Here is a 20,288-nt window from a genome sequence, read left to right as displayed (position 1 = left end):
CATACTGGAGGTTAATCTCCATTTTTGTGTACCCAGGCAAAATCCAGCAATTGGAATGTATGGAAGATTAGCCCACAAGGTGAAAAGGAAAGGAAGCCAAAGAAGAAATTGCAATTGAAAATGTCCACTTGCAGAGTGTGGAGGTGTCAAAATAAACCACAACCATTACTCCACAACAAGAATTCAAACAGGTTTTTTTCATTATCTAAGATTTTTCTAATAGGAACAATGAAGTTGCCATCTGAAGGTGTGTTCTGTCATCAGGGTCTGTGGGCAATGGATGGAGAGATTCAGAAAACACGGTTCCAAGTCTGTGCTCTTCCTCTGTGTGGTCCATGTTCAGCCTCATTTAGGACATTAAAACCTCCACATGGGCTGCCAGGTGACAAGAAGCCTCTCTACTGAATATAAAGGGTTAAAAATGTTGCAGGACGTTGTTGTGATGGAGGAAAGGAGGTTGTGGACTATTCTCCCACGTACCAGGTGACAGAACAAGAAGAAACAGCTTTTAGTTGTGCCAGGAGAGGTTCAGATCAGGTTTTATGGAAAAAATTTTCACCAAAAGTGTTGTGAAGCACTGGAAGAGGCTGCTCAGGGAAGGGATGGCATCACCATTCCTGGAACTGATTTAAAAATGTCTTGATGTCCATTAGGGACATGGTTTAGTGCTGGGTTAATGGTTGGACTCGGTGATCTTAGAGACATTTTCCAAGCTAAGTGGCTCCGTGATTCTGGGATGTGGCTGCAGAACTGCCTTGTGAAGGATGGGAAGGGCTGGAGGAGCCCTCTCAGGGCTGGGGGCTGGCTCAGAGCTCTCAGTTTGGGTGGGACACATCACCCTGGGAGCATTATTTGGCCTTGGATCCGTGCATGAAACTCCAGCTGCTGCCAGAGGAAGCTGTGTGTGCCCACCCAGGGCTGTGAATCATGCCAGGAAGGGCTGAGGAGGAGCTCATGTATAAGTGGAGTGTGGAGGTTTTTTTGACACTGGCTATAATAAATATCAGCACATTTAGGAAAAAAAAAATTTGTGCGCTTAAAGGGAGAAAAGAAGTTACAGCTGAGTGTGGTTCACTAGAAGGAAATACCCAAGGCTGTTGAAACATTAGATAAAAAACTGATCTTGAAATGTCAGTGAGTATAACAACTGTCAATTTTGCCCAATAAAATCTCCCTTTTATTTAGCCTACTTTTCTCTTTTATTTTTAATAGCTACCATTAAAAATGCTGCACTTACAATTTGCTGGTATTTGCTGTTCTGTTTTAATGCTGTCTATTAGTCCTTCCCTCCTTTCCTTTTAATATTTACACATATCATCAAATGCTGGGCAAAATTTTTCTGCTGGAAAAAAAATAATGCCAGGAGTGTAAACCAATTACAATTAACTTGCTACTGAGGGCATGGCTGGGCTTTCTGTGCTGCTCCAGTGTCCCATTGAGTTTCAAGTAGCTGAGGACACTTTTATATTATAAATAATCCATGTTAATTTCATTAGGTGTATTTTTATTTCTTAACTTCATCAGAAAATAGCATAATTGTCATGAAAAAAAATCAAGTTATGCCTTAATAAATAACTATTAATGAGAGAGGGCTAAGAAAAAATTGTGGCCAGGAGCATCAGTTTGACATAAGCTACTCCAGCCTGAAGGATTCCAGCAGGAAAAGCCCGGTTTAAAATTCTTACACTTCCTCCATTTCATGTGCACCCAGCAATGCTTATGCAGCTCAGATAATCCGTGCCTGTACTTTATGTATGGCGTGGCAAATGCCAGCAGTGTATGGAAAACAGGATCCAGCCTGCAGCAGAGCAGCCAGAACGGGATGAAGGGAGCTCAGCAGCACCTGAGCCTTGGGCTGAGCTCTGCCAGTGCAAACAGGACCCTCCAGCAGTCAGGGAACCTCTGCAGTGGCTTGAGGGGGACAGCAGCACCCCCTGCACCCAAATGGGGACCCCTTGCAGTGACCCCCAACAGCAAGAGAGGTCGTGGTCACTAAAACACCCCTGGGACAATGTGACAGAGATTATTTAACAGAAATACTCTCTTCCAGAGAAGGGCTAGAGGTAAATTCCAGCTGATGGTTCTGTTTCTCTGCCCGTGTTTGATAAATTAATTAAGGAACACAGAGGGAATAAGAAAAGTGAAGCCTCATAAACTGCTTCACTAACTGCTGCACAGAGAAGACTCTCAATTCTCATTTTCCTCTATCAACATTTTCAAAAACACTAACATTTCTTCTTCTTGTTAAGTAATTTCTAGTATAGAATCCCAAGAATATTTGAAAGGGAGAGGGGAACTTGAATACTGAATATGAAGACACTGTGCAATATGGAAATCTCATGGGGACAAGGAGAGGGGTCATCAGGGCAGGGAAGGAGGTTAAGCTGAGCTTTGAGCCCAGTCTAATGGCATGAGCCTCTTGCAGCCCGTGCAGCTGGGAGTGTTTCTGCCCAGGGCCACTCTCTGTGTGATGGAGAGCTCAGCTCTGTGTCCTGCACAGCCCAGCACCCTGGCCTTCCCGAAATTCCAGGATTCCCATCTTCCACTGAGGAACACGGCAGGGAGAGCCATGGGATATTCCTTCTGAGCCCTGGGCCTGCTCCTGGAGCATGGGGCTGGCAGCTCTGCCAGCCAGGAGATCCCAGCAGGGATCAGGGATCCCAGCAGGGATCAGCACACCCTGCTGGACGTCCCCTGCCACCCTGGGCTTCCCACAGCTTCTCCTGCCCCAGAGCTGGCAGCTGGAGGCCATCCCTGGCTGCCCAGCAGGGCTTTTGGGCAGAACTGCAGCTGGAGCTGTGTCTGAACCCTCCCAGCACTCAGACCCAGCACCCCAAACTACTCCTGACCTTAACAACCCCAGCGAGCTCCCATTTGCAATTACAGCAGAGCTTCCCTCCCCCTTGCACTCTTTATTGCTTTTGCCCTTGCCATGGATTGCTGGGGACAGAGAGACTGTTAAAGCTCAGAATATTTCTTTCTGGACAGTCAGGGCGAGCTTTGGGAGAAAACTCCCTCTTTTCTCTCCACCCCTGGCACTTCTGCTGGGAAGGGGAGGGAAGGGCAGGGAGGGGAAGGGGATGGTTCCCACTGCAGGCTGCTGGAGCACTCCGTGCCTGCTGAGCAGCGACTGCAGCAGGGGAACGCTCTCCTCTGGTGGAAACAGAGCCTTGTAAGGATATTTCTGCAAGGTACAATAATTGCCCAAGCAGCCACCTTTAAGCTGGGTCTCTCTCCCTTATTCTCACGATAAGGAGGGGAAAGGTGCATTTCAGTGATGACAGCTGAGGCTGGCAAGAGGCAGCCAAAGGGCACCTGCCAGCTCCCACCCTGCTGACAGCACCCCCCCAGCTCCAGGATGGGCTTTGGCAAGGAGATGGCTCGCTTGCCAATAATAATAATTATCATTAATAACCGAGTGACGTCCTAATCTTGGTTACATCAGCCGTACCCTTCCCCGGAGCTGCTGCCAGTCACACTCACACCGGCCTCCGAGCAGAGACAAGTGCCGGGAGCTGCTGTGGCTGGAGGGAGGCGCAGGGGATGGCCCGCGGTGACTTCTGCCTGCTGGCTGCGGGGACAAGGGGACACGGCCTGGACAAACCCTGCGAGAGCCGCCTTTCTGTGTCGATTTGAGTCTCTCAGCCCTCTGGGGGGCATAAAGGATGGGAAGGGAGGTGCGGGGCCGTCCCCTCCCTCCTCCTCCCTCGGGGCATCCCGCGGGGCTGTCCCAGTGTCACAGCGGGGCAGGGGCACAGGGGTGTCCGTGTGTCCCGCGGCGGGATGTCCGTCCGTCCATCCCCGCAGCGCTCCCCGCTCCGCATCCCATGGCCATCCCTGCCCTCTGCCAGCCCCTCCGCACAACCCGACGGCAGCAGCCCAGGCGAGGAGAGCGAGCGATATTCGGGGGCATTTGGGGGAGATGCAAGGTCAGGGCTCCCCCCGACCCTGCCCCACGGCGGGCATCCATGGGGAAGGGGCGCTGCCCCCCAAACCCAGCGGGGTTTGCTGCCTCAGGTCTCTTTCCTGAGTTGCTGCCAAGCCCGCCGCGCGAGCTTGTTGCGAGAACAAACTGTTGTGATTCCCCCTTTGGGCCTTTTTCCCCGCCTCCCCCCCATTCCGAACGGGGGGTGTCAGTGCCGAACCCCATGTCGCTCCCGCGTCAGAAAATGAATGATGCAGCAATTTAATTAGGAGGGAGCGGTGCGTCCATATTGCACCGGTGGAGGAGAGCTCGGCAGCCGGGCGAAGATGCCGCGCGTCCGCGGGCGCGGAGGCTGCGCCCCTGCCCGCGCAGAGCGGCCCCGGGACCCCGCGGAGCCCCCGGCACCTCCCGCCCGCACCCGCGGCTCTGCCCCTGAACTTTTCTCTCCCGAGCCGCGGTTCCAGTTAAGTCTCTCCCGGCCGAGCCACCGCGGGGTGCGGGAGGGGGATCCGCGAGTTCCGCGGGGATCCGCGCGGATGCGTGCGCGGGACCGGGCGGGTGCGGACAGCGGGGATGCGCGGAGCAGCGCGGGGCTCGCCCCCTGCCCTGCCCGCAGCCCTTCCCTCGCGGCTGGCCGAGCCCCGGGGCAGGCAGAGCCCGCAGCCCCCCGAGCCCCCTGCGCGCCTCGCCCACCAAGTTTCACCCGCTGCGCCCCCTCCGCGGATGCGCCGCGCCCCGCGCAGCCCCGTTACCTGCGGCCCCTCCGCCTCCGCGCACACGCCGGGAGGATGCGGGAGGTGCCGGGAGTCTCCCCGAGGTGCTTGGCTCTGCGGGAAGCTGCGGGATCCCGGCGAGGCTCGGGGCGGGAGCGGCCCCGGGACGGGCGGGCAGCACCGAGCGGAGGAGGCGGTGGATGCTCGGCAGCGGGACCCCCGGGATGCTGGGACCCCCGGGATGCTGGGACCCCCGGGCTGCTCCCCGCCGCATCCCTCGGCTGGCACTCGCAGTCAGAGCAGCTTTGATTTCCTCCCGACTTGGGCTTTTTGTTCCCTGTTTTCCCCGTTTTTTTGCTTTTTTTTGGAAAGGGGAGTGGGGGGTGAGTGCAAATTCTGCCCCATCCCGGCGGCTTTTTTCCCTCTCTGATTCCTCTTTTTCCTCCCCCATCTGCCCGTTTCCCACTTCCCATCCTCTCCGCCAACCAGCCCCCTCCTTCCCTCTTAAAAAAAAAAAAAAAAAAAAAAAAGAGAGAAAAAAAAAGGATAGGAAAAAAAAAAAAAAGGCAAGGGAAAAAAATGTGTAGTCAGGGCTTCCCAAATGCGCGCCCCCGACCTGGAGCCGAGCGCGCCCCCTCCGTTTGTTCCCCTTCTTGAAGCTGATTTTCATGACGTGGAGGAGCCTGATCCAGGGCAGGAGCGGCAGCGCACACACACACACACACACGCACACACACACACACACACACACACACTCGCACACACGCGCACGGCCCCGCAGCGCCCCGCACCCCGCGCAGCGCCGCGCACGCAGCGCACCCGCGCTCGCCGCCGCGCCCGCTCCGCGCTGCCGCTGCTGCCCGGAGAAGGCGGCGGCGGCGCTGGAGCCTGCAGCAGCCCCTCTCCTCCCTCCTCCATTGAGTGTGCCAAACAGCAGCTCTGCATCCTAAAAAGGATCATTGAGGGGCTCATTGCATTCCCAGCACGTTTCAGGCTTGCTTCTTTTTTTTTTTTTTCCCTCTCCTTTTTTTTTTCTCTTTTTTTTTTCCTTTTGCCTCAGCTTCAGCAGGAGTAGAGAGAGAGGGAGAGAGAGCCACAGAGAGGGAGAGGCAGAGACAAACCAGCAATCTTTAAACTCGAGCTTTCTTTTTTTCCCCCTTCCTTTCTTTTGCCTTTTTTTTTTTTTTTTGGTAACGATGTGCTAAAATCTCTCCTGCAAACCGGTAAGTACAACCTTTCTGGATCCTTTTGTTTCCGCCTAGGGTCAAAGACACCCCCCTCTTCCAAAAAGAAGATATAATAATCCTCTTTATTTATTTTTTTTATTTTTATTACAGCCCTTGCAGAAGAGAAAGAACTTAAGTGGCTAATATTTTGCAAAGGAGACAGAGAGATTGATACTGCAATATAGCTCTCGTCTCTCTCCCTTCTCCCCAGTTAGATGCTGGTTTTAATTGCAGAGGGTATTTCTCTTTTCGTGCTTTCAACCATCTCCTCTTTCCCACAGGGGAGGGTTTCATTTGCAAGTTGATCCTAAGGATTTCTGTTCCTCTGGCATTTCTCTCCCTTAAATGCATCTTTCTGCTCTTAAGTTTACGGATGGGGGGCAATTTTTTCTAGTTCTTACACGAGGAAGGCAAAAAGGACCTTTTTATTGGGAGATTGAGACTAAAAGCAATGATCGCTCCGAATCATTCTAATGGGCATTTCAGGGATTCAAGGAAGGCTGCATCACCACTGCTATTATTCCCATCCTTAGCGTTTCCCTGTGCCCATACATTTAAAATATCTGGTGAAAGGAAGGGTGAAACCATATGTTGAAGGAGCTGCATCTCATTAGGGCAGTATTATTTTCATCTGATTGGAGAAGAATGGTGTCTTCATTCGGAATCGTGTATAGTAGGATAGAGAATTTATCGGCTGGTAAGTGTCAAGGTATTTTTTTTTTCTTCCACTTTCAGCTTTTTAACCGGGTCTCCTGCTTGGTCCTGGGGGCACAAAATGCCCTAATCCAAGGCAGGCTGAGCGTTTCAATCCTAGGTGCCTCTTCAGCTGTCACTTCCCTTTAGATCTGCTGATCGCATGGGCATGTGCTTTAGAAAGATTAATCATCTCTAAATGCTTTAATCAGCTAAAATGACTAATATGTGGTGTGTATTTATCTGATAATATACCAGTTGCATTAATTCACCGGCGCATTTGCGAGGGGAAGATTTCCTTCCCAATCGGGGTCGTTAACCATTTGCTCCGGTGAAGATGCCGTGGGGGTTTCTGAGGGGAGCCGTTCTGCCAGGGACATCAGCACAGCTCGCACATTCCCTGGAACTCGCGTGTGGAACACATCGAGCCGGGAGGGAGGGAGATCGGAGGGCGGAGGTTCAATAACTTTGGGAGTTTGCATGGATGAAGGATGTGGTGCGACACTGGGGAAATGTGCCCACACTTGGTGTGTTTTCCCCCCCGGAGTCGAGGCGGGCTGTGATGGCTCCCGGGCTAAAACTGCACCCGGGGATGAGATCCGGGCAGTTCCGAAGCCTGGGAAACGTGGAGAGACGCAACACGTTCGGTGTGCTCGTGGTGCCGTGTGGGGCTGCATGTGCTGTCCTCTTTATAGGTGGCATTTACCACGGGGAGGGGAGCGAGGCAGGCTGCTATCGCGTGATGGAGCCCTCTAACATCTCTCAAGTATAAATCAGGGCAAGGCTCGCCCAGCCGACACCCCTGGAGTTGGTTGGGAACGTCTGCCCAACAATTGCTGAACTTTCCAGGAGCCCGACATGAGTCCAGCAGGTAGGGGCTTAGGAAAAGGAGAGGGGCAGGGCAGGAATACTGAAATCTGTGTTTCTCTTCCCGTTGCAGTTTTGTAAACATCAACAAATGATGAAACCTTCCACGGCAGAGACGCTTCATAAAGGAAGGATGTTGTGGATAATTCTTCTAAGCACAATTGCTCTAGCATGGACTACACCTATTCCCTTGATAGAGGACTCGGAGGAACTGGATGAGCCCTGCTTTGATCCATGTTACTGTGAAGTGAAGGAGAGCCTTTTCCATATACATTGTGACAACAAGGGATTTATAAATATTAGTCAAATAACAGAGTCATGGTCGAGACCTTTTAAACTTTATCTGCAGAGGAATTCCATGAGGAAATTGTACACCAACAGTTTTCTTCACTTGAACAATGCTGTGTCTATTAACCTTGGGAACAATGCACTGCAGGACATTCAGACGGGGGCTTTTAACGGGCTCCGAGTTCTGAAGAGGTTGTATTTGCACGAAAACAAATTGGACATTTTCAGGAACGACACTTTCCTGGGTTTGGAAAGTCTGGAATATCTGCAGGCAGATTACAATGTCATTAAACGGATTGAAAGCGGGGCATTTCGAAACCTAAGCAAATTGAGGGTCCTTATCCTAAATGACAATCTTATCCCCATGCTTCCCACCAATTTATTTAAGTCTGTGTCCTTAACCCACTTGGACTTGCGGGGGAACCGCCTCAAAGTCCTTTCGTACCGCGGGATGTTGGACCACATTGGCAGGAGCCTGATGGAGATCCAGCTGGAGGAGAACCCGTGGAACTGTACGTGCGAGATTGTGCAGCTCAAGAGCTGGCTGGAGCGCATCCCCTACACCGCTCTGGTGGGGGACATCACCTGCGAGACCCCCTTCCACTTCCACGGGAAGGACCTGCGGGAAATCAAGAGAAGCAAGCTCTGCCCCATGCTGTCCGACTCCGAGGTGGAAGCCAGCCTGGGCATCCCTCAGCTGTCCTCCAGCAAGGAGAACGCGTGGCCTACGAAGCCTTCCTCCATGCTGTCCTCCTTCCATTTCACCGCTTCCTCCGTTGAGTACAAAACGTCCAACAAGCAGCCCAAGCCCACCAAGCAGCCCCGGGCGCCCCGGCCTCCCCCGACCCCCCGTGGCCTGTACCCCGGGCCCAACCAACCTCCCGTGGCTGCCTACCAGACCCGGCCCCCCATCCCCATCATCTGCCCCACCGGCTGCTCTTGCAGTTTGCACATCAACGACCTGGGCCTGACGGTCAACTGCAAGGAGCGGGGATTCCACAACATCTCCGAGCTCCTGCCCAGGCCCTTGAACGCCAAGAAGCTGTACCTGAGCGGGAATTTGATCCAGAAAATCTACCGCTCCGATTTCTGGAATTTTTCCTCCTTGGATCTCTTACACCTGGGGAACAACCGGATCTCCTACGTGCAGGACGGGGCGTTCATCAACCTGCCGAACCTCAAGAGCCTGTACCTGAACGGGAACGACATCGAGCGGCTCACCCCGGGCATGTTCCGGGGCCTGCAGAGTTTGCATTACCTGTACTTTGAGTACAACCTGATCAGGGAAATCCAGCCGGCGGCCTTCAGCCTCATGCCCAACCTGAAGCTCCTCTTCCTCAACGACAACCTGCTCCGCACGCTGCCCACCGACGCCTTCGCCGGCACCTCCCTGGCGCGCCTCAACCTGCGCAACAACCACTTCTTGGCGCTGCCGGTGGCCGGGGTGCTGGAGCACCTGCACGCCATCGTGCAGATCGACCTGAAGCTCAACCCCTGGGACTGCACCTGCGAGCTGGTGCCGCTGAAGCAGTGGCTGGAGGCGCTCAGCTCCGTCAGCGTGGTGGGCGAGGTGCTGTGCGCCAGCCCCGAGCCGCTGGCCCGCCGCGACCTGCGCTCGCTGGAGCTGGCCGCGCTGTGCCCCGCCGCCCTGCGCCCCGCCGCCGCCGCCGCCGCCTCGCCCCCCGCCGCCGCCCCGCCGCCGCCCGCCGCCACCGGCGCGGCCGCCTACGAGCTGCCCCCGGCCGCCGCGGCCGCGGCCGTGCCGCTCTCCGTGCTCATCCTCAGCCTCCTCGTCCTCTTCTTCTCCGCCGTGCTGGTGGCCGCCGGGCTCTTCGCCTTCGTGCTGCGCCGCCGCCGGCGGAAGCTGCCGTTCCGCGGCCCGCGGGCGGAGGCGGCGGACCTGGGCGCGGTGCCGCTGCGCTGCCCGCGGCTCTTCCCCGAGGGCGGCGGCGGCGGCGGCGGGGGCGGCGGCGGCGGCGGGGGGGGCCCCGGGGAGCGGTCCCCGGAGAAGGCGCCCCCGGCGGGCCACGTCTACGACTACATCCCGCACCCGGTGACCCAGATGTGCAACAACCCCATCTACAAGCCGCGGGAGGAGGAAGAGGCGGCGGGCGGCGGCGGCGGCGAGGCGGCCGAGCTGCTGCGGGGCGGCGGCGAGCGCGGCTTCGCCCACCCCGCCGCCCCCGCCGCCGCGCCGGAGCCGGGCAGCAGCTACCGCACCTTGCTGGAGAAGGAGCAGGAGTGGAGCCTGGCCGTGTCCAGCTCGCAGCTCAACACCATCGTGGCCGTGCACCCCCAGCACCCCGCGGGCGGAGGGCTGGCGGCGGGCGCCCTCGGGGCGGCGGCGGCGGGGGGAGCCCCGCGGGACCGCGACCGCCCGCCGCCCTGCGCCGTGGGGTTCGTGGACTGCCTGTACGGCACCGTGCCCAAGCTGAAGGAACTGCACGTCCACCCCCCCGGCATGCAATACCCGGACCTGCAGCAGGACGCCAGGCTGAAGGAGACCCTGCTCTTCGCGGCCGGCAAGGGCTTCCCGGACCACCAAACCCCCACAAGCGAATACCTCGAGTTAAGGGCCAAACTCCAAACCAAGCCGGATTACCTCGAAGTCCTGGAGAAGACCACGTACCGGTTCTGACCGCCGCCCCGCCGCCCGCCCGGCCCCGCCGCCCGCGAGCAGAGGATACAGCTGTGCGCTCTGCCCCGCCAGATGTGCGCGCTGCGGGGCAGGGCCCTTCTCAGATCAGTAATCGACGAAGTGCCTTCGCAGACTTTTGCCAGCAGATGTTAATCAATCATTATTTTTTATACTGAAACTGAGACTTTGACTGTGCCATGTCTAAAGGTATATTATTATTATTATTATATTATTATTATTATCGGGGATCTTTGTATTGATCCTGATCAAGTAAATTCTATGTGTGTCTCTTTCTCTCTTTTTTCTTTTCCCTGTTCTTTTGTTTTCTTTATTCTTGTTGTTTGTTTTGTTCGTTGGCTCTTTTTTTTTTCCTTTTTTTTTTCTTTTTCTTTGGCAGTAAACTTCCTTGATACTTTCCCTTGGAGGGGAGGGGGAGGGAAGATGGCATTTTCTGGCCTGCTTTATTCTTGCCCATCATGGCACAGATTCTGTACATTTATTTAAAAGAGGAAAAAAAAAATAATGCAAAGAAGCAAACGAGCGCAGTTTGCTGCATGCCTGGAAACTGCAAGAGGGAAGGGAGGGGAGGGTCTTGCTCGAATGTCTCACTCTTGTCTCTCTCCCTCCCTCGCACGCACACTCCTCACCCTCACCCTCCGCCAGCCCAGCCCCTGCAGGGGGGCTCGGGGGCCGCGGGGGGAATCCCGGGGGCAGTCCCGGGGGCTGGGGGAAGCCACCCGGAGCCGAGCAGCCCAAAGGATGTCACCACGTGGCGCACACACCTAGGGGATGCTCAGTGACACTTCATCATGACGCCATGGGTTTTTTTTTTTGTGTGTTGTTTTTTTTTTTTTTTTTTTTTTTTTGAGGACATCCGCACTTTCCTAATAAAAGCGACATGCAAATATACAGAGATAAAAAAAAAAAAGGAAAAAAAAAAAGCTAATGGGCACCTCTCACTAACAGCTTTGTAGGAAGCACTTTTAATGTTTTCTCTCATGCACCCATACACGCACACACGCACACACACACAAAGGTACAACAATGTGCATATATTTATTCTGTAATTTCAAGTGAATATAAATTGTAAAGGTAATGTTAAATCATTGTACAGTGATGCGTCTGGTATAGCTTTCCTAATAAAACGTTTTGAAAAAAATTACAGATATATATATATATATACAGCCCCATATATATATATATATATAGGAATACAAAGCTTGAACCTGAAACTTCAGCTTCCTCCACAGAGATTTCCTTCCCCCCCATAACCTTGAACGCTATTTTATTAATAACAGTTCGATGCACTGTGATGTTAACAGAGAAAAAAAAACAACCCTGTACAGCGTCTCTTGCCAAGATACCACCCGAGACTGCCACAAATCCGATTTGCGATCTGTATCCCTGCCGCACTGTCCTGACAGTTAAAAATATCGGGAAAACTGGGAGCGCATCCCGCCGGAGCGCTGCTTCCCGGCCTGCTGGAGGCACCGGGAGGCATCGCAGGGATGTTGCCGGTGCTGGCAGCGGGGTGAGCACTCAAAGAGCTCCCACCCCTCCGGATTAAACTGCATTTCCAGTTTGGAATGGGGGGATGCCATCTGGGAAAGCAAAGCATCCCAGCGGGCGCGCCGCTCCTTCTCCCGCTCCAGGTGCAACCGGAGGGAGACCAAAGACCATGGGATTTCCCTGCCCGGGCGGGTCCCGGTTGGTATCTTGTCCACTTTGGTGTCTTGTCCCCGGCGGTGTCCCTCTGTCCCGTGTCCCTCTGTCCCGTGTCCCTCTGTCCCGTGTCCCTCTGTCCCGCCGCTGTTGTGTCCCCGCGGCTCCCGGCCCCTCGCGGCCGCCAGGTGGCGCCCCAGCCCCAGCGCTGAGGGGCGGCGGCGGGGCCGGAGCGCCCGGGCTCGATCCGTGCTCGATTCATGCTCGATCCATGCTCGATCCCAGGGTTGATCCCGGGATTGATCCCGTACCCGGCCCTGGGCTCCATCCTGGATTCCATCCCGGGCTGGAGCCGCTCCCGACGCCGCTCCCTGTCCCCGTCCGCCCCGCCGAATGAACCCCACGGGCGCCTCACCCGGGGCGGGCGGGGCCGCCAAGGGCAGCCCCCTCAGCCGGGCGCTGCCCTGAGGGCACTCAGAGAGTGGGGTCAATCCAGAAATCCCCCATGTGTCCATCAGCACCATTTGTCTGAACAGCGGTCAGGGTGGTTTATCCGGGTGAATCGAGGTTATTCCCTCAAGGGTGCTGCTGGAAGCGCTCCTGCCGCTGTCCCGAGGGGACCGGGGTCTGTCGCCTCCTGGCAAAGGGTCACATTGCCAAGGTCACCCTCCCCACCATCTGCTCTTCCTTGGGGAACAGCTCGGTTTCACCCCGCACAATGTGTTTTAACAGAGATAAACCCATAAATAACTTGTTGTCCCCACAATGTCGCTATTTAGAGCTCTGGGCAGGATGCTCGTGGTGAGCTTTTTCTCTTGGAGAGTCATTTCCCCAGCCTTGGTAGCAGCTGTGTGTGTCTGGAGATGGAGGGACAGCTCCGAACCTCTGTAAATCTGGCATCACCCTCCATGCTATCAGTAAAATTATTACACATTGCAATTTCCCCTGTTGAGTTGAGATTGTGTTTCCTCACTGCTGCCTTCAGCTCTGACCCGTTGGGGTTTGCTCATTTGTTTGTTTTGTGAGTTTTTAATAGATAGTGGAAGAGCATGCACGTGCTAAGAGTATTAAACATGCAAGTGCAAAGGCCAGATCCTTCTTATCATAATTGTAATAATTACATTGATAAGCCTACATGCAAGTGATGCGTGGAGCTGTATAAATCAGGTTAAAGTACAACCCCCAGTGAGAGTGGTGCTGTATACATTTGGCAATGTCCTCGAAGCCCCAAGCGTTCATACTTGTATCCAAATAGAGTAAAGCCGGTTGCAAATAATGTTTATATTTTAATTAAACTGCAGAAAGGCAAGAGAACTTCATCCTTACTATAGGCAGTAATCTCACCTGTGGACGGTGAGCAGATCTATTTATTCAGTGGAAATAAATTTGTTCTATGAGAATGGAATTTTGTATTAAAAGAGATAATTTTTGGCTTACGTTGAGTTATTTTTCTTTCCTTGTGTAGGAAACTTCCTTTCCCTTGTGTACTGAGATGATTTGGGGATGATTTGCTCTGGAAGTGTTGACAATGTCTAAGTGTGATGTCTAAAGGGTGTTTTGATGAGTTTAGTTTGCTTTTTCATTGTGTTGAACTGAGGCTGAGTGGGTAGCAGCATTCCTTTCCCACCGCAGGAAAGAAAGTGGATCCATCAACTCTGACCTGCAGTGGGTAACACTGCATGCTCCAACCCAGGTTCCTCCTAATTAATATAGAGTATTAATGATAATTCTGTCTTTATCAGCAGTAGCATGGGTAGCATTAATGCTACTGGGAAGGAATCAAATAAAGTCAAATGCTCTGCAGTTGCATTAGAGCTGCTTGATGGGATGCTATGTGAAATAAATATTTTTTAGCTGACTTCATGGTTTAGCTGATTTCACCTGGTGTCAGCCTGAGCAGCTCAGCCTGTGGTAGTAAAACCTTCAGCAAGTGTTTGGTTTATTCCCTCACTGACCATTGAAATTCTTCCTACAGGTGGAAAAGAACAGCAAGGCCAGGTAAGCCCCAGTCCCAGCCAACAGCTGCACACAGGGAAATGGAAAGGATGATCCTGGTGCTCAATTATTGGTGCTTTTTTGTATTTTCTGGATATTGTCATTGACGTCACCATCACAGTGTACCCTAGGTTAAAAAATTTGTTTGGAAATGGCTTCATGGATCTCTTGAGTGTATCAACAGCGGTAGAAAGATGTCAAATGTTATGGTATGAGTAATAATGTGAATTTTGGAAAGTCTGTTGCCTACTGCTTTTGAGTGTTATTGGAGAGTGAGAATCTCATTTCTTAGGAGCTTCAGTGAACATGAGTTAAGCTGTGGCATTTCCAGATTTTGCCTTTCTAGACAAAACCACCTTTGAGTGTGGCAGCACAGCTGACTTGGTTTTAAGCTAGAAATGTGTGGGTTTGTCCAACTTGTTCTCGGAGAATTTTGAGAGGAGGGAAAGGTCCCTCCAAAATGTGAGGCTGTTCTCCTGAAGCACTTGGGTATGCCAGCAGCACTTGATGATCTCTGTGCTGCTTCCACTTGCTTCAAGTATCCACTTCACACGAAGAAGATGTGATGGTTTGGGTTGAGGTTTAACAGAAGTGTTCACGTGAAGAGCAGCATGTAGAATTTGGCCCTAAGTGTGGGAGTTCGTTGCTCAGGACATTGCTTTACCATGGGTGCGACTCCGGGCAGCGCTCCAGCCACCCCGGGGTGAACTTGTTCCTGGATTGCCCTTCTTCCAAAGGCACTCGCTTTTACAACGTGGATTTATGGACACTGGGAAATCAGGCTGCTCTGTGCTGCACATTCCTGTTTTCTGAGTTTTTCCAAGGCTTGGTTTTCAATCTGCAGCTGAGGTTCTCAGTGAATTTATGTATGTATGTATTTGTGTGTAACCAATTATGTATTTGTGTTGTACACAGTACAACACCGTTTTTCTCCATGGGGGAAATGCACATTGACCCAGGATGTAGCTCACAACAGCTCTTTGTACAAAAAATCCTATTTTTTAATTCTGGTGTGAGTGGAAATGGATTTTTTTTTTTTTCCAGTTCTTGAAATATTTCTGGTTTGATTGGGCAGTAGAAGGAATCAGAATGTGCTTGGAACAAACCCTTGAGTGGGAATGGAGCGGAGGCCCAATTCTGCTCCCTTGGAAGCCAATGTTGAGACACCACATTATGCTCAGTTTTAGTCAACAGACTTGAATGAAGAGCAAAATCTGATCTCAGAAAATTACAGCATCTATTAAGTGGATTCAAGTATTTTGAGACAAGTACTCCATGGGACTGTTTCAGAATGAAATGAGTAATGGTACAGAGGAAATGGGTTTGCCATCAATTCAGTGATTCTTTGACTGACCTCGCTCACAAATTAACTGAACAATCTTTAAGGCTTTAGATTTTAAAGACAAATTTGTTTATCTCTAATGTCATTGGTGACCAACTAGCCAGGAAGATTACTAATGTAACCATTGCAAATTATTTGGAAATAATTTATTAGTATTCCTTTTTCTCTTTGAGGGCAAGGATATGGAGGTCCCTTCCAACCCAGGGCATCTGTGTTTCTGTGATTGACAGGCTCTGACAACTGTATTTCCTACAACTTCTTTAAAATGCCTTTTCCTTGATCCTTGTAGTTTCCCAGTTGTAAAATTCTGTCCTTATCACATTTTTGTTTAGGGTGTTGGGGCAGTTTGGCAGATTTCTATGAAACTATTGACTTTGCTCAGAGAGCAAAGCACAGAGCACCCCAGGAGGCTGCTGGGGTGACACTTGTAGGTCACTTTTGATCCCTGTGGAAAGATACATAAACCTTTGGTTTTGTATTTGGAAACACTTCCCTGTGGTGGCATTTTCTCTGCTAAATTGTTCAGTATTGTGTTTTTCAGGATGGTGTCAGATGGATAATTTTTGTGGGAAGATGAGAGGAAAAGGCTCAAAGAGCAGAGCTGTAGGAATGCCCATATTCATGCTGGGTGGTCTCTGTAGGGTGGGTGCTGCATCAATCCTGATATTTTTGAATGTTAATGGTGTTGATCTGGAGTGTAGGGTTTTTAGGCATTATTTAGAGGTGTGGACTCTAATAGTGCAAGACTCAGCTGTTGGGTGCCTTAAAAAGAAGAGATACGAACAGAGGGCAGAGCAAATATAAAATATTCACAACCAAGTCCTATGTCCTATCCTGAATCTTTAATGTCCATTTACTTTACTTTTTCCACTAGAAATTTCTAAATCTCTCAAGAATATCCTATATGTTCTGTAAATCCTGAAGAGATATTTCAGGTTAGCCAAGGAGTGACTCTCTCTGTACTTGGGAATTCCAACAAATGCCACTGCCTGTGGAGGAATATGCTGCCCATGGCATGTGGCACAGTAATTTGGCTTGTCCTTGGAGCATGGTGCCAGGGAGGGAGGTTCTCTGCAGTCATCGGATTTTGCAGTAGGGCTTGAATGATTCCAAGCAGGAATTCCTGAATTGTGATAAATCGCTTTTGGAATGGGAAAGACTTCATTTGTGCTGCTACTTCTGGTGGCACTGCCATCCCTGCCGGTGGTGGTGACTCTTGGCACCATTCCTGAGGAGGGACTCCTGTGACAGTAACCTAAAAACCAACCAACCAACCAAACAAAAAGCTGAAGAAATGTTTGTGACTTTCTGTCCTACAGGGACCTTATCTGAAGTCAATGACATTCCCCAAATGTTACAGTGGCATTAATATACTGCTTATGGGGCTTTCATGCATTTTTTTTGTTGCTTTCCTTTGCCTTTCCAGAGACAGTAGGTGGATTACACCTTAAAGAATTATAGGAATGTATTTGTTGATCCTTTTTTCAGGCTGTACTTGTTTAAAACTAAGTCAGTCCCAGCAGTAACTGTCCTAAACTGAGTTTTATAGAAAGATACATAAACCTTTGGTTTTGCACTTGGTCTCTAAATTATGTGTTTAAATATATATATAAAATGTCCATTATCTGAATAACCCTTGAACTAAAGGCCATCTTTGAACTTTGGAGGCTTTGTAAATCAAAGTTTATTAATGGTTTGGTTTTATGGGTTTTTTTTTGTTCTGTGATTGTTCAGTTTGATTTTACCACTGGTACGACCAGAGAGAGGGAAACATTGCAGTGTGAAAATTCTTATAATAGGACTTTCATTCTTGTGCTTCTTTTCTTTGGAGAGTGAAGGAGCTCTGCTCCAAAGAGCGTAGGAATTGCCACTCAGAGCTGAAATGTCTTCACTCTGCTGTGTCCTGAGAGTGCCCAACACAGTCTGACTCACAGAGAGATGCCAGAAATCCCCATTAGTGAGATTTCAGGGTTGGATGGGACCAGCCAAGCTGCTCCACCTGAGAAATCCAGTCCTTAGGGTCCTACACCACTGGAGCCACTGGCCCCACGTGCACTGGGAGCACTGAGAAAATTCATGTTGTGTTGCTTAGGTGAAAAACAAGCTTTACAAAAATTAGGCATTGGTAATGGATGCTTTTCAGTGAAGTTTGTCTGTCTTTTTAGGGAACCCATCCAGATTTCTCTGGTGCTGTTAAATTGCCATGCAAGGGCAGGACTGATCAGTTGTCCCCAAAGCACTGCTGGAATAAATCTGTAGCTAAATGCATTCTTCTTAATCAGAGAGACATTTCCTGTGGCATCACTTCTGTTATGTTTTCTTGCAGTGACCCAAAAACCTGGCTGCTTTGGAAAGTGGATAGTATTGGCAAGCAAAGAAATATGGCAAGTAAAAAGTCTTTTTCAGATCCAGTTGATGTCAGTGTTTTCTTCAAAAAAAGGGCAAGTCACAGCCCTGAGGGGTCCTGAGGAGGAGTCAAGGAATTGATTAAGGCAGAGAGTAATTGTTCAGTCCATGCTTAATTCTCTCCTTCAGTTTTAAACCAATGAAGAATTGTGGATGGATCTAATTGAAGTAGATAATTATATACATATATATATATATATGTATTCCTCCTGTTAGCAGTGGGGGGCTGTGACACTGCAGCCAGGGAGGCTGATGGAAGGAAAGGCAATGGTTAATCTGTGACAAGTGGGAATTTTGCCAAGGCTGACAGTGAGAATGGCACCTGAAAGTCAAGTGCCTCTCACTGGCTTCGAGACAGCCAATAACAACATGAAATTCTTGTTGCAAACCCTTGTTTTAGAGCAGGTAACAAACAGCTCCCAGCCCCTATTTTTCCTGCCTTTAGCCCAAGCTCTCACCAGCCTGCAGGTCACTGGCATTCCTAGAATTACTTTTACCTGTCTGCATGCACAGATGGTCCTTGGGCTGAGGACACTCCCTGACCCCTCTGTTTGTGCCTGGAGTGGAGACCAACTGAAAACACAGTTCTCTCTGTTGGGTTTTTCTGTAGAGTGGTGTATTGCACCTCGAGACTTCCCTCTGCCCCGCCTGGAGTGCCCTCAGCTTGCTGGCAGCCTCGCCAGGTTGGCCGTGGTGGTGTCACAGGCCTTTGCCAACCAGAGCCAACCAGAGTCTGTCCAAGCCTTCAGAGCACAAAGCCCTGATAAGAAGGATCTCTAACAGGTACGCATCAGGGAGAAGGAGGAGATGTTCCTAAAATTAGTTGCTGTCAGCTCCAAGCAGGAGTGAGTGCCTCGTGTGTCACAGAAACGCTGAGTATGTGCTGTATATACTGTGTGTAAATCTAAGTATGTACCTATAATTACACTACGAAAGTGTAAAATTCAATCTTTGCAAACTTCTGGGAGATTCAGGAACATGGCTTGCTTTGGACTGTAATTAAAATGTGGGCATTTTGGTTAAAAATAGCTCCTTTCTGACCTACATTCTCGATGTAGGTCAGTGGAGGCACTTCTCAGACATATTAGCATTTTGGACACTTAATCTTAGCAGCATATTGCCTCTCCTAGAATAGGTTAGGGGAGGCAAGGCAGGAGGAATTGCTGCATCTCGAGTCACCCAGAGAGGTTGCCAAGTTTCTCAGGCACCAGAGAGGCAGAATAATGAGGATTATATTTAATTCGGGCTGGAGAGACAACCGTGGGGTGTTGAGCAGAGGCAGCTCAGATCATCTTGGCTCTGTGGGGGAGGGAGAATTTATAACTCTAGCTGGCTCCAAAGCAAGCTGTGTGTGCATTTGCGTGTGTATGTATATTTATATATATGTATATACAAATCTGGATGTGTATATAACACCCTGTGTATATATGTATGTATGTATGTATATGCCTACAGTGTACAAAATGTGTATCTATAGAAATGTATACATTTATATGAATTTCTATTTCTCTATATAAATAGTCATGCAACTAAGGGAAATCACATTTCCACTGCGTGTCCTTTTCTGTAACACCCCCCCAAAAAGAAGCTGCTTCCATTAATGTCATATTGGCACAAACAACTTAAATTTTCTTTTCTGTTTAGAAAGGAGTGGTGCTTAGTGGCTGAGCACAAGCCTGGAAGGTTTTTACTCTTCCAGAGGACTTCCAGTAAATCATGAGCTGCTCCAGAGCTGTTCCATATTTGTGAAATAAAGGGGTGGCCAAAATGACTCAGGGCTGGTTTTGTAGGGGTTGTTGAGTGTGCATTGGAAACCTCAGCTATGCTCTCAGAGTTTTGATGGTGAAATATCTGCACTGCTAATTACTCTGGTTGCTGTTAATTTCCTAGCAATTGGCTTGAACAGGGGAAAAAAATTTCCTGCTCTAAAGTAAGTTATCTGAAGTCTGATTATGTTGCCTCAGTGATGTATGGATTTCCATTTAGGGTCAGGATGTTGGGCTGTAAATCAAGAATCTGAGCTCAGTGAACATCTAGTTTGGGATGTGTCTTTTCTGTTCTAATTGATTTTAAATAATTTCAATTCATCATCAGAATGAGCTATACCTTAATTCATGATAAGCTCAAAGAATTTCTCATTCATATCAGGGTGAATTTTACACTTGACTTCGGTGGGGCTGAACGAGGTCAGAGCGTTTCATTCAGCACTGGCATAAAAACAATCTTGTAGTTGTGCAACTATTAATTCAAATTGTAATTTTGTAATAAAAGCAGCCTAAAAATGATTTGCTAGTTATGTATTCTATGGTTGTAGCACCTTTCTATGGATAAGATGTGTTGGAGTTGGTGTTGGTTTTGATTTTGTCTTGCTGATCCTTACTCTGCGTTTGGCCCCGAAGCCAGAAGCAGCTCAGCCTCTGGAATACCAGGCCATAACATGCTGCATTTGTACTGATCCCTCAGCATTCCTTGAGCTGTGTGCCCAGAGTGCTGCCTGATTGCTGAATTGCCACATGCATTGTGCAAATATTCC

The 20,288-nt window shown here is 50.3% G+C and overlaps 1 protein-coding gene and 1 long non-coding RNA gene across 12 annotated transcripts in view; one reads left to right on the top strand and one right to left on the bottom strand.

The window, feature by feature from the left end:
- The window catches only part of LOC135278594 (uncharacterized), a 41,598-nt gene extending 36,249 nt beyond the window's left edge, over nucleotides 1-5,349 (bottom strand). The window contains exon 1 of the long non-coding RNA XR_010346047.1: nucleotides 5,255-5,349. This is a non-coding gene — a long non-coding RNA (uncharacterized LOC135278594). The remainder of the gene's footprint in view (nucleotides 1-5,254) is intronic.
- On the top strand, nucleotides 4,249-20,038 carry SLITRK3 (SLIT and NTRK like family member 3). Of its 11 annotated transcripts, XR_010346046.1 has the most exons (4): nucleotides 5,702-10,557; nucleotides 13,988-14,010; nucleotides 17,676-17,733; nucleotides 18,366-20,038. XR_010346046.1 is itself a non-coding variant. In XM_064385162.1 (2 exons), exon 2 carries the CDS (start codon nucleotides 7,516-7,518, stop codon nucleotides 10,348-10,350), a length of 2,835 nt encoding a protein of 944 aa, XP_064241232.1. In that variant the 5' UTR covers nucleotides 4,249-4,388; nucleotides 7,498-7,515; the 3' UTR covers nucleotides 10,351-20,038. The 11 variants fall into 11 exon arrangements, 3 of the variants coding, with proteins under 3 accessions (XP_064241232.1, XP_064241230.1, XP_064241231.1); XR_010346040.1 differs by lacking the exon at nucleotides 13,988-14,010; XR_010346045.1 differs by having other exon boundaries at nucleotides 5,702-14,010.
- The last annotated feature ends 250 nt before the right edge of the window (nucleotides 20,039-20,288 follow it).

The sequence above is a fragment of the Passer domesticus genome, chromosome 11 (assembly GCF_036417665.1).
Source record: "Passer domesticus isolate bPasDom1 chromosome 11, bPasDom1.hap1, whole genome shotgun sequence".
Lineage (NCBI taxonomy): Eukaryota > Metazoa > Chordata > Aves > Passeriformes > Passeridae > Passer > Passer domesticus.
The sequence above is the reverse complement of the archived record's forward strand: the minus strand, read 5'-3'. Positions and strand labels throughout refer to the sequence as shown.